The 15660-nt window shown below is 55.7% G+C and overlaps 3 protein-coding genes across 6 annotated transcripts; 1 reads left to right on the plus strand and 2 right to left on the minus strand.

The window, feature by feature from the left end:
- Window positions 1–1074: 1074 nt before the first annotated feature.
- LAMTOR4 (late endosomal/lysosomal adaptor, MAPK and MTOR activator 4) lies at window positions 1075–4259 on the plus strand. 2 transcript variants are annotated; one of them, XM_059414521.1, is made up of 4 exons: window positions 1075–1184; window positions 1675–1755; window positions 3467–3584; window positions 3899–4259. In XM_059414521.1, the coding sequence occupies exons 1-4, from the start codon at window positions 1182–1184 to the stop codon at window positions 3943–3945; spliced, it is 249 nt and encodes an 82-aa protein (XP_059270504.1). In that variant the 5' UTR covers window positions 1075–1181; the 3' UTR covers window positions 3946–4259. The 2 variants fall into 2 exon arrangements, with proteins under 2 accessions (XP_059270504.1, XP_059270503.1); XM_059414520.1 differs by having other exon boundaries at window positions 1076–1184; window positions 3916–4259.
- A 269-nt stretch (window positions 4260–4528) lies between these two features.
- On the minus strand, window positions 4529–9365 carry TRAPPC14 (trafficking protein particle complex subunit 14). The gene is made up of 11 exons (XM_059414515.1): window positions 8746–9365; window positions 8453–8548; window positions 8218–8347; window positions 7963–8049; window positions 7676–7796; window positions 7423–7570; window positions 6999–7081; window positions 6739–6902; window positions 5842–5996; window positions 5429–5622; window positions 4529–5315 (listed from the first exon to the last, which is right to left on the minus strand). Exons 1-11 carry the CDS (start codon window positions 9154–9156, stop codon window positions 5162–5164), a joined length of 1743 nt encoding a protein of 580 aa, XP_059270498.1. The 5' UTR covers window positions 9157–9365; the 3' UTR covers window positions 4529–5161.
- Window positions 9366–9611: 246 nt separating this feature from the next.
- Window positions 9612–15390, minus strand: GAL3ST4 (galactose-3-O-sulfotransferase 4). Of its 3 annotated transcripts, none has more exons than XM_059414519.1 (4): window positions 15267–15390; window positions 13820–13921; window positions 13330–13639; window positions 9612–11046 (listed from the first exon to the last, which is right to left on the minus strand). In XM_059414519.1, exons 2-4 carry the CDS (start codon window positions 13915–13917, stop codon window positions 9994–9996), a joined length of 1461 nt encoding a protein of 486 aa, XP_059270502.1. In that variant the 5' UTR covers window positions 13918–13921; window positions 15267–15390; the 3' UTR covers window positions 9612–9993. The 3 variants fall into 3 exon arrangements, with proteins under 3 accessions (XP_059270502.1, XP_059270499.1, XP_059270501.1); XM_059414516.1 differs by having other exon boundaries at window positions 15275–15385; XM_059414518.1 differs by lacking the exon at window positions 15267–15390 and having other exon boundaries at window positions 13820–14029.
- Between the last annotated feature and the right edge of the window lie 270 nt (window positions 15391–15660).

A 15660-nucleotide genomic window follows, 5' to 3' on the forward strand; every position in this document is an offset into this window, starting at 1 on the left:
GTGGCCTCGGGTATCTGACTGCTTTCATTTAGCATAATGTTTTCAAGGTTTATCCATGTTGCAGGACTTATCAGTACTTCATTCCTTTTTACAGCTGGATGAGAATCCATTGTATGGACATGCCGTGTTTTATTTACCTGTTTTTGAGTTTATGGATATTTGGGGGGGCGGTTCCCATCCTTGGGCTATTAGGACTAACACTGCTGTGAATATTTGTGTGCAAGTGTCTTGCGTGGACGTGTTTCCAGATCTCTCGGGAATCCCTCCAAGGGGGGTACTGCTCTAGTTCAAATTTCTCTCCGCAGCAGCTGCCCCGTTTCACAGCCCCGTCAGCAATGCACGAAGACGCCAATTTCTCCACACCTTCGCCAAGAAGGGTTTATTATTTCTAAAATCACCCTTCATTTTGACCTCACCAACACTCTCTCAGTGACAATGGTATTGCGGGTCTGGAAACCACTTAAATTAAAAAAAAAAAAAAAAAAAAAAGCTTTCGAGGTGACACTCAGGTATTAATAAAACGACTTCAGGGTACGGTTCCTAATCTTTCCTGGGAGAGAACAGCCAGCTTCGCAGCTGCCTCGCCCGAGGGGAGGAGGCGGGGACTCCACTCACTGTCTCGCTGTTTCGCACATAATCCCAGAATCCCGGGAGGAAAAGCGATTTTAGGAACAAATCCCTTAGGCATTTGTCTTGAGAGAATAGTTTCCTGGGGTAGAAATAAAAGTAGCCTTTGACTAGCTCTTCACGTGCATTTCACGTCATCTCACTTTATACACGACTCGTAAGCTCACGCGTGGGCAGTTTCGCCGAAAGGGAACGTCGGCCCCCTCTGTGCGCAGGCGCACACCCTCAGCCCGCCCTCCTCCCTCCGGCCCCGCCCCTCCAGGCTCCACCCTCCCGCCGACACGCCCCCTCCCCTTGAGCACCGGGGCTGAGGGGCGGGGAGAGGGCTGTGAAGGAGGGCCTACGACCAATCCGCTTGCGTCTTCGGGAGGCGGTGCTCCGCACTGGCAGATTAAGGCTGATGATGTACTCATGGCCCAATCCGCATTCCGGGGGCGGGGCTAAAGGCAGGAGACGTAGGGCTGGAGGGGACCGCCTGGTGGAAGCACGTGACCTGGGTCTGGAGCCGGAAGCTACCTATCTGATAGGGAGCGCCCCCAGCACCTAAGGCTGCGATGGTGAGTGAGGACGCATGCGCGGGAGTAAGCGCTAGGGGTTCTGCATCCCTGTTCCCCAATCTCTTTGGTTCCCCCGACTTGGGCCTGTACTCAGCCCTTACCTCCTATCCACCCCGGATGCAGACAGAATAGAGAGGGAGGGGAGGCGACGTAGAGGGCTGAAGAGGGATCTGTGCGAGGGTGTATGGGCGCCGGGGAGTAGTCTGCGGGGGTGGGGCCGGCCCCCGGGGGAATTGGGAGTCGGGGCGGGTGGGGGGAAGGGAACAGCGGAGCTGCGGAGGCCAAAGGAGCCTAGGGTCAGAGGGTGAGAAAGTGGGAAGCTCAGCAAGATGAGTGTTGGAAGGCTTTGTAGAGGAGAGGGTCTGGAAGGGCCGTAGCTGGGGAAAGAGAAGGTTTGGGGGGGCTTGTCAAGCGAGACTTGGGTTTGCAAGTGAAGACCACCTAGGGCCATCCCAGCATCCTTTTCACTAATTGCATCTTTACCAACTAGACTTCTGCACTGACCCAGGGGCTGGAGCGAATCCCAGATCAGCTTGGCTACCTGGTGCTGAGTGAAGGCGCGGTGCTGGCGGTGCGTTCTGGGCAAGGGAGGGGGTCCATCAAGGACAAATGGCCCTGTGATCTCTTTTAACATTGCCGGGTTTAGCCTGAGTTCTCTATTCTAGGTCATAGCTATCATGCTTGGCAGAGAGACAGCTTTCAGTAACTAATCAAATCGCTGGAATCATACTCTAGTAACATCTGAGTTGAGAGGTTTAATGACTTTAACCAAGTCAGACAACTAGTTACAGGATTGTTGATAACTGATACTATGCAAGTTCTCTCGGATACGTCTCTATTTGGTATTTATCTAAGAGGCTATGAATTTTGTTTCATAGTACAATACAGTGTTAAGCTTTCTAGAAGTTTTTAATGGAGCTGGAGAGACAAGGCTTAAGGATACAAGTTGAAAGCAATGCAAGTTGTAAAGACTAGTGAAGGAGACCAGAAAATGAAGGAATCAACCTTTGTGTTGTAACTTACATTATAACAAGGAGACTCTTGGAGGAGGTAAGAATTCATCTGGGCAATCGATGGTTGTGAACAGGCAGAAAAGGAGAGTACTCAGAGTTGGAATGGTGGGAAAATTGAAAAGATTTGGAAAGGTTTAGAAGAGGATGTGGTAAGGAAAGGTCTCATTGTGGAGGACTTTCAAGGCTGGGTTGACACATTTGGGTTAATCTTGAGGGTAATGGGAGCTTCGAAGGGTTTTGAACAGAAATGAGAGCTAAAGAAAGAATTCAGCAAGATTGTTCTATCAGGTGTGAAGATAGAACAGGTGGGGATTCAGAAGCAGGGGGAGCTGCTGCAAAAATCTAGGTATGAGGCAGGTCTGGTGGCAGCGAGGAGGAACAAGGAGAGAAGAAATTTTAAAAGAAGAGTCAGTATATCTTGATAATGACTAGAGACAGGTAATTGGAGGAGATACTTCTCCATCTAGTAAGACTTGGAACCCAAGCCTAGAATGATGGTGCCTTCACAAACAGGAAATTAAGAAAGAAGTTGACTAGGGAGGGGTGAGGTAAGGAGATTTTGATGACTTTAGACATTTTAATACAGTATGTATTGCCAGGAGCTGTTCTGAGCATCTCACCAATACTATCTCAGTGTGATCCTCACAACAAGCCTTTGGATAGGAACTTGTCCCAAATTACAGATGAGAAGACGGAGGTACAGAATGTCCCAGAGAGCAGAGGGGACTGAATGTGACCTAGTTGCGAGGTCCTTGTTGAGGAGGTTGGGAGAGGAAACTCTGAGACAAGCACCAAAAGAGGAAGCCTAGGCCACAGTCACATCATTACCCAAGGGTCAGGTACTACGGAAGGGCTCAAGGACAAAGAGAATGTTTGTTCATGTTTCAGAATGTGCAGGCAGGGCAACAAGTCAACAGAAGAGGGGCCTTGAACCTGTCGGTGCTGGGTGGGCACAGATGTTTGAGAATGGTTTTATCAAGTGGGGAGAAGGGGAGAAATCGCGTTTCAGCGATTAAGAAAGAAATGTCAGGAAAGAAACAAGGGTCACTGCTCACTGGGAGAAGGCCCATACTGTACGGATGAGAAACAAGATGGCACCAGGAGGGGCAACAGTATCATAAGAGAGTTTCAGGTTGGTTTTTCCAAAAACAGGGGTGACCTTAAGGGGTCCTGGCAAATGGAGAGGGAGAGGTTACAAATGCTAGAGGCCAAGGTGACGATCCCTGGAATTCTTCCCTAATTCTGTTCCCTAATTTCTGCCATCCGCAGTCATCTGGGGATCTAGAGAATGACGAGCAGGCAGCCAGTGCCATCTCCGAGCTGGTCAGCACAGCCTGTGGTTTCCGGCTGCACCACAGCACAAATATACCCTTCAAGCGCCTGTCAGGTGAGCCTCAGCCCCTGCCCCTGGTGGTGGTGGTGGGTGGGGGGTTGGTTCCAGAGGCTTCTCTTCTCAGGGGGAAACAAAAAAAAAAAGTCCATCTCCTGCTAACCTCCCACCATCCCCCCTGGGGTCCCTGGTCCCTTTGGGATTCACCCCTGCATCTGAAAGATGAGAAAGCACGAGAAGGAAGGGGACATAATGGAGTACCTTGAACCACTGAATGCCTTTGGCTTCGATCCCACCAGTTCGTGTGACCCTAGAGAGGCCACTGTACCCCACTAACTCTGTGCTCCCTTCCCTCTCCCGGGTGGGGGAAGGTGTGTCTCCTCTCCAGTGGTCTTTGGAGAACACACGCTGCTGGTGACCGTGTCGGGACAGAGGGTATTTGTGGTGAAGAGGCAGAACCGAGGCCGGGAGCCTGTTGACGTCTGAGCCTGCCAGAGGGCCCGGGGCTGAGGTGGATTGGGTCCATGGGCCTCTGTGTTGAGGAAGACGCAAACCTCCTCCAGCTCTTTCTTGGCTTGCTGCTAGAACTAAGGCTTTCTGCTCACCCACCTCCCCACCCCTACCTGGAAGGGCAGCGGCCTGGGGACTTTGCACTGTGTCGAGGAGAGTGAGGGCAAGGGGCTCTGCCTCTTCCCTCCCTCCCTCCTAATAAACAGAAGTCTGATATTCCCAGCCCAGGGATGTGTGTATGAGAGAGTGTGAACCTGCCGGGGGACGGGGTTGCCGAGGGGCGAGGTCATACCCCAAGTCTGTCTTCTAGGGAGACAGTTGTGTATGTGGGCCCCGAAGGTGAGGCAAGACACCTTGCTTGGCCTGTAAACTGGCAATCAGAGGATAAAATGGGGAGCTGAGGGGAGCTGTTTGGTGTGCCCCCTGTAGGGAACCCCTCTGAGCCCCTGGGTTCTCTGCTCCTGCCACCAAGAGACAAACGGAAGTCATTCTTCTCCCTCCTGAACAGGCATTTAATAGTCTTATTTCAGTTGGAAGCAGTAGTTGGAGAATAAGTTACAGGAACAGACAGATCCAAAAAAAAAAAAAATGAAAGAAGAGATAACCCCACACAACTTAAAGTGCTTCAGGCTGCATAACGTAAACATGAGGAGCAGGAGGAGGCCACCTGGCTATCTCCCTTTTCCCCTGAGACAGGAGGGTCATTGTCGAGGTCCCTTTCCCATCACCACCCTCTAATCTCAGCCCTGCGGGTGGGTGAGAGGGAGGGAATGTCAGAGGCAGGAGAGACAACTTAATAGGAACAAGGAATACACTTTGTAAACTTAGAACCAGGGTGTAGGGCGGGGGGCAGGGGAGCTCTTGGAGCCCCTGCCGTGGCCTCGGGGTGGGGCCAGCCCCCCCCAGGGAGTCGGGGAAATACTGTTGGCTTAGTGCTGTAGCCATACCCGCCCGTTTCACAGCTTCTTCCCTGTCCCTCATCAGCAGACACAGACAGGTGGCCCTGTTGGGTCTCCTCATCCACGGTGGGAGGCATCCCAGGGGAGGCACAGTCTGGAGTGAGGACCCCCTCCGGGGGCTTTCGGTTTCTGGGAGTGTTAAGAGGGAGGAGAGCCTGCCCGGTGCTACTTGACAGGTTCCACCACCAGGACCTTGCACTCACGCTTGGCAATCTTGTCCAGAGAAAGCACAGCCTTGTCCGGGGGCAGGTAGAGGGGGCGGCCCACAGGGGAGGCCACAGGAGGCGTGATGGCTCTGCGCTCCATCACGCTGCCCGACCTGGGGGAAGGCAGAGGCTGTGGGGCTCCGGTCAGACCCCGGGACCCTTTCCTGCTCCTGCTCCAACTCTAGCCTCTACCGAGGCCCGTGGCACCCCTCCCACGCTTCCATACCTCATGAGGTGGCTGCGGGAGGGCTGTTGGTGAGAGAAGGACTGAGAGCGGCCCAGGCTGGCCTGGTGTCTCTCCACCAGGTCCCGGACAGCAGGACTGCTGGGGCTGCTCTTTCGAGAGAGGGGCCGGGCCTCGGGCGGAGGGTGGGACACACTGGCCGTGAACTGCAGCTTCAGTTTCATGTGCTGGCTCAGCTGGCGCGGGGAGACACCAGTCAGCGCCCCAGCTCAGCCTCCCGGCCCCCGCCTTCCTTTCCGATCAAGTTCCCCACCTGCCCTGCCGGCGGGGGACTGCGAGGCCACCTTCCCTCTGTCCCCACTGTTCCGTCCCACCCGAGGCCCGTGGCTCGGACTCCTCCCACCCCGACATTCTGCATAACCCATCTCGCAGTCCAGCCCCCACCCCCGGTCCACCTCGAAGAGCCCCGTCCTCAGAGCCTGGAAGGCCACACTGAAGGTGAGCGCGCTGCCCTTGCGGGAAAAGCCCAGGTTGTTGAGGGGCGTGTGGCAGACAATGGAGTCCAGGGCTGCCTGCATGGCCCGGCGCTCCTCCTCACACAGCTGCTTTCCTGGAAGGGGTGAGACACAGAAACAGCCACCAGTAAACTCATCTGAACGGCCGCAAAGGGCTTTCGCGAGCACAGTCTCATGTGACCCTCAGACTGCTCTGTGGCCTAAACTGGGTATGTGTCCCTTTTTGCTGACGTTTATAAATAATAACCGCTAATACTTACGGTGTGCTGAGGTCTGTTCTAACCATGTCACTTACGTTTAACCATTAAATCACCGTAACAGCCCCATGAGATCCTATTTCCCCCATTTGATTTAATTTTCATTTTTTTAAATTTTTATTTATTTCTTTGACACACAGAGAGAGAGCACAAGCCGGGGAGCAGTAGGCCGAGGGAGAGGGAGAAGCTGGCTCCTGGCTGAGTGAGGAGCCGGATGCGGAACTCGATCCCAGGACCTGAGCAAAGGCAGACACTTAACCGACTGAGCCATCCAGGCGCTCTATTTCCCCCAATTTAGAGAAGAGGAACCTGAGTGAGGCTCAGAGAGATTAAGTAACCTACTTAAGGTCACACAGCTAGTATATGGGAGAGGGAGAAATCAAAGATAACAGGAAGCCCAGATCCAGGGTCAATGCCCTTAAAATCACTGGCCCACTGCTTCTCTAAGCATTCCATCGCTGACACTAGGGAGACCACCCAGGTACAGAGCTGAACTTGCCTGCCATAAGCCACCCACCTCCATGACTTCCTTTCCCCTCCTCTCTTGGGCCGAGGTCCCGGAGTCTGACAGCCCACCTACCAGCCTGTGCGTGCTCCGGGGTCCACACAAGCCTCACAGCAAGGAAGTCTTGGAGATTGTTGAGCAGTGTGTAGGTGACCGTGAACCGCTCGTAGGTCCGAACAGGGGACTCACAAGAGGCCGTCATCACAAAGCATGGCCGGTCCAGGCGGATGCTGGGCAGGCTAGAAGCAGTGAGAAAGGGAAGCCGGGCGTGTGGGAGGGCACGTGTTCCAAACAGGTGAACGGGATGGTAACAGCAGGGAGTCCAGCAAACTCACCGGTAGTGGGTGTAGATGCTCTGGGTAAAGGGCAGCTTTGGGGTAGACCACTGAACCACAGCAATCAGGGGAACTTCTAGGCCCTGGGGGAGAGACAAAAGGAAACATCATGTGTATCTGAGGTCCCCTTCCGTCTTTTGTCACCCCCTGGCCTTTCCCTCCCACTGCTTTTTCTTTTCTTTTCTTTTTTAAGATTTCATTTATTTGACAGAGAGAGATCACAAGTAGGCAGAGAGTCAGGCAGAGAGAGAGGGGAAAACAGGCTCCCTGCTGAGCAGACAGCCCGATGGCGGGGCTTGATCCCAGGACCCTGAGATCATGACCTGAGCCGAAGGCAGAGGCTTAACCCACTGAGCCACCCAGGCGCCCCTCCACTGCTTTTTCTTAATCTTGCTCCTTGAGCATACCAGCCTCTTATGCTCACCTCCTTGGCCCCTTGAGGGGGTTGCTCACCCCCTCTCAGCTGAAACAGGAAGTTGTGTTCCTCCAGGGCACTAAGCGGGCAGGGGAAGCAGCCAGAGGTACCAGGGAGCCGGCAGAAGGAGCCCATGGAGACTTCCCCAGATTGGTGACTAGTTCAGCAGAAAGAGGGACAGAGCTTGATCCTTTCATGCCAGAGCTCTTGGCCCTGCCCCAATCCCTACTTTGCAGCCCAGCCCCCCTCCTCAGGACCTCACCAGACATTGTCCACCAGGAGCACAGAGCCGTCGGGCATGACAGGTAGATAACTAGCATTGAAGTTTGGGAGAATACGGATATCCCAGATGGAAATTTCCTCCTGGGAGGAGCTGTTCAGCACTGTTGGAGGAAACCAGCTCAGCTCAGCTAAGAGTACCAGGACCCCTCAAGTCCTGACTTTACCCCTCCAAAATAGACCGATCCCCACGAGGATGCCCAGAATAACTGCCACCCAGTTATAACTGCCCTTGCTGCTACCAAAGACCTGAGCCATAGATCTGCTCACCCTTGAGCACAGTCAAGTGTTTTCCAGCCACAGTGAACTGGCGGCATTTCAGAACCGGAGGGGGCAGCAGAGTCAGCAGGGTGCTCACTGCAAGAGAGGGCCCAGGCAAGAACCGATGAGCTGGGCAGAGACCTCACCTCCAACCCACAGCTCTAATCTTCCTCTGCTCCCGGGATCAGGCACTTGCCAGTATCACCCCTCCACTCTGTCCCCCAGATTCTGGACTCTAGTGTTTCCTCTCTGCATTCTCCCCACCTTGGGCCTTGAAAGCGCTCTGCTCGCCCCTGAAGGTCTCCCCAGGAGATCGGTTCTGCAGCAAGCGCAAGTAGCCTTGATCTCTGACCTCTGGCGCCTCAACCTCCCGTTTCCACACAGTCACTACAATCTGAGCACAGGGGACACAGGACCTCGGTCAAGAGGAGAGACAGCTAGCCCAGCCTTTGAAAGGGAGTTAAATTAGGACAACAGCCCCACCCCTTGCCTGTCTTACCTTGGCCTTAGGTGTCCCTGGGGGCAGTCTATCCAGTGAAACGGTGAGTGGGAAGATGACCTCATCTGTGGACACAATTGGTTCCTCCACAGGCAGCTGGGGTTTGTGAAAGGGGTTAAGAGGGCAGGAGAGTCAAAGAGGCAGCCAGCGCCGTTCCCTTTAAGATGTGATGTTCTCGGTTCTTCTTGGCCTCTGCTCTCCTTCAGGCCCCCAGCGTCCATCCCTTCCTGTCTCTGGAGCCCAGCAAACCCCCCCCACCTCCACCCTGTGCTGTGTCACCCCAAGCTCCTCACCGTGGTCGCTCCCCCTGAGGTAGCAGGGCCCGGGCCGTGGGTGAGGAGGGGGCTGCAGCCTCGAAACAGCGCCCCACCGCCAGGATCCCCGCCCCCTGGGGGTTCGGGATCCTGGTCTGCGGAGCCACCGCCCCCGGGCGCCCCACCTCCCGCGCTGACCGAGGCCAGGGCGGCCAGGGCCGTTGCCAGTTCTGCCCAGGCCCCTCGGGAGCCCAAGCCCGCGCCGCCCCCGGCGCCGGACCCCGCGCCCCCCCGGCAGCGCAGCACCAGCAGGAAGCGGACAGTCTCCCCCAGGTAGAGATGGTTGCGCCGGGGCAGCGCCCGGTACCGGCCCGGGTCCCCCGCCAGCTCCGCGCGCGGCGGCAGTGGCACCGCCGGGAAATACATGGAGTAGTCACACTGGGACTCCATGGGGCGGCTAGGGCGGCGCGGGCGGGGGGCGAGGTGGGCCGGGGCCGGCGGAGGGCGAGGGGGCCGCTGGGGCGGGGCCCGGGAGTCCCGACACCCGACCGGTGCTGCGCGCGTCCGGGCCGGCCCGGAAGACCAGCCGGGGCCCGGAGCCGGGGCAACGAACCCGGAACCGAGACCCCGCAGGGCCGGAACCGGGCTGCTGGGCCGATTGACTGGCGAGAAACCGGAAGCGGAAAGGAAGGGGCGTGGTCTCTGAGGCCCCGGAATTTGTGGGTGACCTGCCGGCTGGGGAGAGAGGCGGGGTCCGGCTGGGGATAGGCTGCGGTAAGATGGGTTTAGGAGAGACCAGGAGACAGATTTCTTAGAGAAGAACTGTTAAAAGAACCCCCTCCAACTCCGCTTCTCCCAGGAAGATGCTCCTTTCTCTCCCCTTCCGCCCTGTATGAAGCAAGTCAGAGGCTCAAATTATTTATTCATTCAACAAACATTTCACCGTGAAATGAGCATAGTCCAGAACCAAATAACTCATAGAGAAATGGATGCATTTTTTTTTCCTGGCTTACTCCATGATTTGCTCCTCCGGAGGATCTTTGAGAGTGCTCTCAGGACCTGCCAGGGGGTTGCAAAAGGGAAGGGACAAAACGGACAGGGAGGGAGTATTGCAAGGGGCTGAATGCCTGAATGCCTTGGCACAGGCTGGAAGACTTGGTGCCCACGTCCGTGCAAGGTTTCATTCAACCTCTAGGGCACTAACGTGCTTTCAGGGGGGAGCAGAAATGGCATCCGGCTGCCCCATATTCAATTATGTGTGCCCTCGTGGCTTCACAGCTCATCAGCCTAAGACTGGTCTGATGCCCCGGGGGAGAGTATCCTTGGAGTTTTAAGGGGCAGAGAGACTGTTGGGGGAAACTGCTTGGCATCTAGCTTGTCCTTGTACTGTAGCTCAGGGGTAGCCAGGCGCTCACACTCCTCCTGGTCTGCAGCGCTGAGTCCATTCCGAAGTACATAGCCCAAAACCTTACCTGACCCAAACTGGAAAGGACGGAACCGTCGGTCAGTGATATATTTGGGGTCTAAAGCCTCGCCCCCCTCTAGACAATGTTTAGCCAGGGCCTCTCGGCGAGCCCGGAGCTCTGCCACAGCACTCTCCAGCCGGCTCTGGCCGTATTGATTTATCCGTGCCCACAGGCTGTGGTTGAAGTGAGCATAGAGAGCCCAGTCCAAGTGGTTCCAGGCTCGGGCCCGTGCAGTCAGCTGCCTATCCTCAGCGGTCAGTCCACCATTGCTAACAGCGCCTCTGCCCTGCTCACCTCCAGCCTGTGCGTTGTGCATGAAGCCCACCACGTCATCTAGACCCCAGCACAGGGCATCTGCCAGCAGAACCAACGACTCATCAAAGTACTCGGCCACCAAGACCAGATCAAAGACAGAGTCCAGCCAGGCCAGACTCCACTGGAGCAAGGATGACGATCTCAAATCTAAAGAGGCAGGGCTGGATGTCTGGCCGTGACCGCCGGCCACTGTGGGAGCAGGATGGAAGACAGCTTTGGGATCCAGAGGGTGGTGGGCTCGGGGCCCAGTGCCAGAAGGCAAAGCATTCAGCTGTGGGAGGTTGGGGTCTCTAGGTGCATGAGGATTCCCTCTCTCGGTCTTTACCTCGGGGGGGAAGGGGAGTCCAAAGTCAAACCAGAGCAAGTTGCGGGCATAGTGGTCCCCACGGGCCCCAGGTCGGTAGAAGGCTCGAGGATTGGCCAGGAAGGCGGCCAAAGATGGTGCCTTGCGGAAGGCCGATGAAGTGGACTTATAGTAGGAGAAAGCAGAGCGGGCCAGAGCTGCTGGGTCTCGGACAATGGAAAAGAAGAAGCTGTCAGAAGGCATGACCCGAAGGACCTGCAGAGGAAAGAAAACAGGCTTAGAGAGAAAGAACTGGGCCAGGAGGAAACTAAGAGCAAGCCCATTGCCAGGGGATCCCCTAGATGCCTCAAACCTCCTTCTCGAAACTTCTGGGCTCTGCCGGAAACCCCCAGCTTCCTACACAAACATACTTGGGCCAGTTACTTAATATCTCTGAGACTCAATTTGCTGATCTGAAAAATGGGGACAACCATACCTTGCCACTGATTATGAAGGTACACAAGATAAAGAGTATGAAGGGACCTGGAACACGGGAAGCTACTTAAGAACATTAATTTCTTTGGGCCTCTATATATGGCTTTGGTCACTAAAATCTCTAAGAATCAAACTTTGTCTTCACTTGTCCAACAAAAACCTATTAGCTGCCTACCCTGGGGCTCTTGGTCATAGCTTCAAGAAAGGAACTGGCCTCTGGCCGCCTCCAGGTAGGGGTGTGGGGTGGGGGAGTGGGGTGGGGGAGTGGTCACTGGCAACAAAGAGGGAGGAGAGGGGCCAACCATAATGCTATCTCAAGTATAGGCATCAGGTAGGCAGGCCAAGCCCAGGATGACAAAAGGACAGGATACTTCTAGGGCTCCTAGGCATCTTGGAAAGTAAAGGACACCCCCGGATGGGGTACTGGGGAGCTATGGAAGCTTGGTAGGGGGATACCCTGAGGCCTGGGACACGTGATTCTATCTCTCAGCAAGAAGGATAGTGGGACTTGGACTGAGCCACACCCTGGGATGGTCACGCAGGCAGATCCACATCAGGACCCAGGTCCTGCGCTCCCCGAAGGGTTTCTGCCTCTGAATATGGCTTGTCACTAAACCTGCTGCCCTCACACGATGTCCTCCAATTTGCTCTGCTAATGTGGCCATGCCTGCAGAGCACAGCCTGCAAACCGAGCATCTCTTTGAAGGCAAGGGAGAACAGTCTGTGCCATCAGATGGATCTGGAATAATTTACCAGTTATGTAACTTCAGGCAAGTTCTTGAACTTCTCAGAGCTGCCGTTCCTCCGTGTATAAATCTGGGTTAACACTTACCTTGACTGTGGAAGTGCATAGAATGTGGTAGGTACCCGGTGAATAGGTGATGACAAAGGAAGTCAAAGGTCAAAAGCCAGAGAAACCCGACTGAAAGATCCTTGTCCACACCTCACTCCCAGCAGTGACCCTTCACTGCCCTTTAGGTGATATTCATGACCCTCAGCTGCTTGCTCCAGCTCCAGCTCAAGAGAACACACGCGTGCATGCACGTGCACACACATACACAAACACACACATAATGACCACCACCACCACATCTTTGCTGATATGCTGCTCCCTCTTCTTACTACAAAGTTGCATCCACCCTTCCCTTGCAAACCAGGACCCCAGAAAGCCCCGCCTCTTTTGGTGAATATTCTCCCTGCGGTTCCAAATACAAACACACATACACATGTACATATGCCAGGGATGGCCCTTTGACTTGGGAGCAGATGGGTCTGAGTTCAAATCCTAGCCCTGCCGCTTTCTGTTTCAAATCCTAGCCCTGCCGCTTTCTGTTAAGGAGGCCAGTCACTTAGCCTCTCTGAAACTTGACCTTCTCATCTGCATAACGGAGACACTCATAATGCCTTTCTGGCAAGGCCATGGTAAGGTTAGTATCCAGCAGTCAGTAAGCATTCAATTAAAGTTCCTTCTGTGTATATTTTCATTTGGATGTTGATTTTGTTTGCCCAAGAGCTCTCGGGTTCCTGACTGTATATGGGTGAGCAGCTGTGTGCGTGTACACACCTTCCCCTTTAGAACTTTAGAGAAGGGGGAGGAGGGGAACTGGGGAGGAGGGGGTCAGGACCAGGCTAGGGCTTGTCATGTAGGCTTGCATGTAGCTGATTCTCCGTATCCGGCAGAGGAAGATGGTCAGAAGGGAGTGGCTGAGCAGGGGCCCAGGTAGTATCAGTAGAAGGGGCCAAGAAGAGCCAAGAAGAAGCATCAGAGGCGAGAGGCTGGGGGGTCAGAGTTATCAGGGCACTGACACCAGTGGGGAAAATTGGCCAAGGAAAGGGGTTGGAAAGCTCTAGATGGGAGAAGGCAGGACTTTGGCTCCCAGAAACTACTAGGCAAGGGACAGCTGTGGAGAGGGGAACAGGAAACTGTGGGTCCCATGCCCAATTTCTGGATGAAGGGGTGCCTAGGAATCCCCAGGCCTGGGGGCCCCCCTCCCCTGGTGCTCTTGGCCACAAACCTAAGCCCGTGTCTCTCCAATTCCACCCATCCCCTCTTATACCCCTCACCTCTTTCAGGTTGAACCTCATGTGATGACAAAGGATGTGGAAAAGGGGCTTGGCGCCTCCCCCCTCAGGGTGGTAGCCTTTGACCCGAGAAGCCTGGAAAAGCCTCGGGTAGCCGAACTGGTAGCGGGCAGGGAGGGCGAAGCGCAGTCCGTGTCGGTCCCCGTAGCGATGAAGCAGGTTCAGCACAGAGCTGCTCCCAGATTTATGCGTCTTCAGGAACACAAGTCGCTGCCGGGGCAGGCAGGATGAAACAGCCGATCCCGATCCCTGGGATGGGGCCAAGGACTGTCGGAACTGCAGGCCTGGTAGCCTGGGGAGAGATGGGAGAGCAATTTTCCTGTCCCTCTCCAGCAGGTGGGCGGGCATCTTGTGGAGCAAGGACAGAGGACATGGAACCTCCTCTGAGTCCCCAAGAGTCACCGACCTAGGTGGCGTGGGGCGGAGCAAATGGGGGGCATCAATCAGGCATTGGGACAGGGTGGGAACTCACCTCCTCTGGAAGGGGCCCCCCCAGAGCTGGAGGGCAAATCCGATGGTCATGAAGACTCCCAGAGCCACCCCCAGGCTCCGAGGCCCCCAGAGGCGCATGGTCCTGGTAGGAGACAGAGGGCCCATGTGGCACAGGTAAGGGTGATGCTAGCGAGGGACAGGGCAAGGGCCAGGCACGGAGGCAGGGACAGGCGGAGACAGCAGTGCAGCCGTGGAAGGCGCTGGTTCGAGATCGGGGGGTCATCCCCCAGGCCTGCTTGCAGCCCTGGTTGAGTCTGCCCCCTGAGTTAGCAGATTTTTGCCTCTGTCAGCGTCTAGAAGGGAAATGAGGGGGGAAGCAGGGGAGTCTAAGGAGAGGGTAGAGCCTTCTCTCCTGCTGCTGCGGCTCATTCCAGAAGCTGGAGCCTGTGGGGAGGGGCAGGTGCTCTCTAACCCAGATCCTCCTGGTGGCCCAGGGCTACTCTGCCAGCTTCCCCGGCCCTCACCTGTAGCTTCTACCTGAGCCTCAGGGAAATAGAAGGGGAGAGGAGAAAGGCAAGACCCTGTGAGAAAGACCAGTCTGCTCATGGGCCAGTGAAGTGGACATCGGCCGCCCCCTGGCTTCCCTGGCTTCCTCATGAGCTCCTCTGCCGTTACTGATGGGGATGAAGAGCCCCATTCTGAGGCCAGAAGGGGCAGCCATAAGGAGGGAGCGGGGATCAGACAGGGCACAGGCTACTGAACCCAGGGAGGCCAACTCTCATGACTTTATCATGAGTTGGAGTCAAAACTCGGGCATCTCTTCCCCCCTCCTGAAGTGCCCTCGGCACTGGGCAGACCCCAGTGTGTGCAGAGCTGAGGGAGACACGGGGTTCCTGATGGAGCTCGGCTCCCCAGACACCCCCCCAACTCCCCAGTGCCAGCTTTCCAACTCCCTCTGCACCCAGAGGAGATTAGGAGGGTGGAGCTGGAGAGAGAGGGAAAAAAACTCTGCGACATAAAGATACCGAAAGATACAAACAGGGAGCTTCTGAGTTCCTTCCCAGGCCCCAGCTTCCTAATCAGCCGGCATAGCCGCCACCAGGGGCGACAGCCCCTCCAACAAGCCCCGACAGCCCCTTTCTGGGACAAGCCAGGAGTGACCCCAGGCAAGGAGCGCCCTCACTTGCTACCTTGAGACCCGCCCCCTCTGGCATCACGCCCCGATTCCCTCCCCCAACGCAGCCCCCCCGTATCCAGTCCCAAATCCAACTCCCTCGTGTATCCAGACTTCTATTCCTTCCATCCATCTCTGTCTCCTCCCATTATCTCCAATCCAGCCCTCTGTCCCCTCCGGCTTTGGTGCTCGCTCAGTCTGTCGCCAGCCCTTTGTCGGCCCCCTCCGGAGTCCTAAGAACCCCCCAAGTCTCCTCCCATAAACTCAAGAGCCCCTCCACTGGCCGTGGCCTTGGCTTCACCTGCCCACTCACCAGGCTACCTGAAGAGCAGCAGGGAAATCTGGATCTGGCCCTCCTGCCTGCCCCAGCCACCGCCCGGCTCCGCGCGGTGCTCAACTTTCCCCATAAACTTGCTCCACGCCCAGGCTCCTCCCCCTCCCTCCCTTTGTCCCGCCAGTCCCTGCAGCTGCTTGGGCTTTAATCTCGTCTCTGGGTCTCTCCCTCCCGGCATCTTTCCTCCGTCAGGGCATCGAGCCCGCCCTTGGAAGACAGCACTTCTACCCTCCTCTCACACTTAGGAATCAATTATACCTTTTCCGCTTAGCTTTCGGCAGAACAAAAGACTCATTGAGGCAACAGAAAGAAAGAAGGAAAGACAAAATAACAGAGGAGTTGAAAGCAGACATTGTCAAAAACATGACAAGGC

The sequence above is a fragment of the Mustela nigripes genome, chromosome 11, assembly GCF_022355385.1.
Source record: "Mustela nigripes isolate SB6536 chromosome 11, MUSNIG.SB6536, whole genome shotgun sequence".
NCBI classification, from domain to species: domain Eukaryota; kingdom Metazoa; phylum Chordata; class Mammalia; order Carnivora; family Mustelidae; genus Mustela; species Mustela nigripes.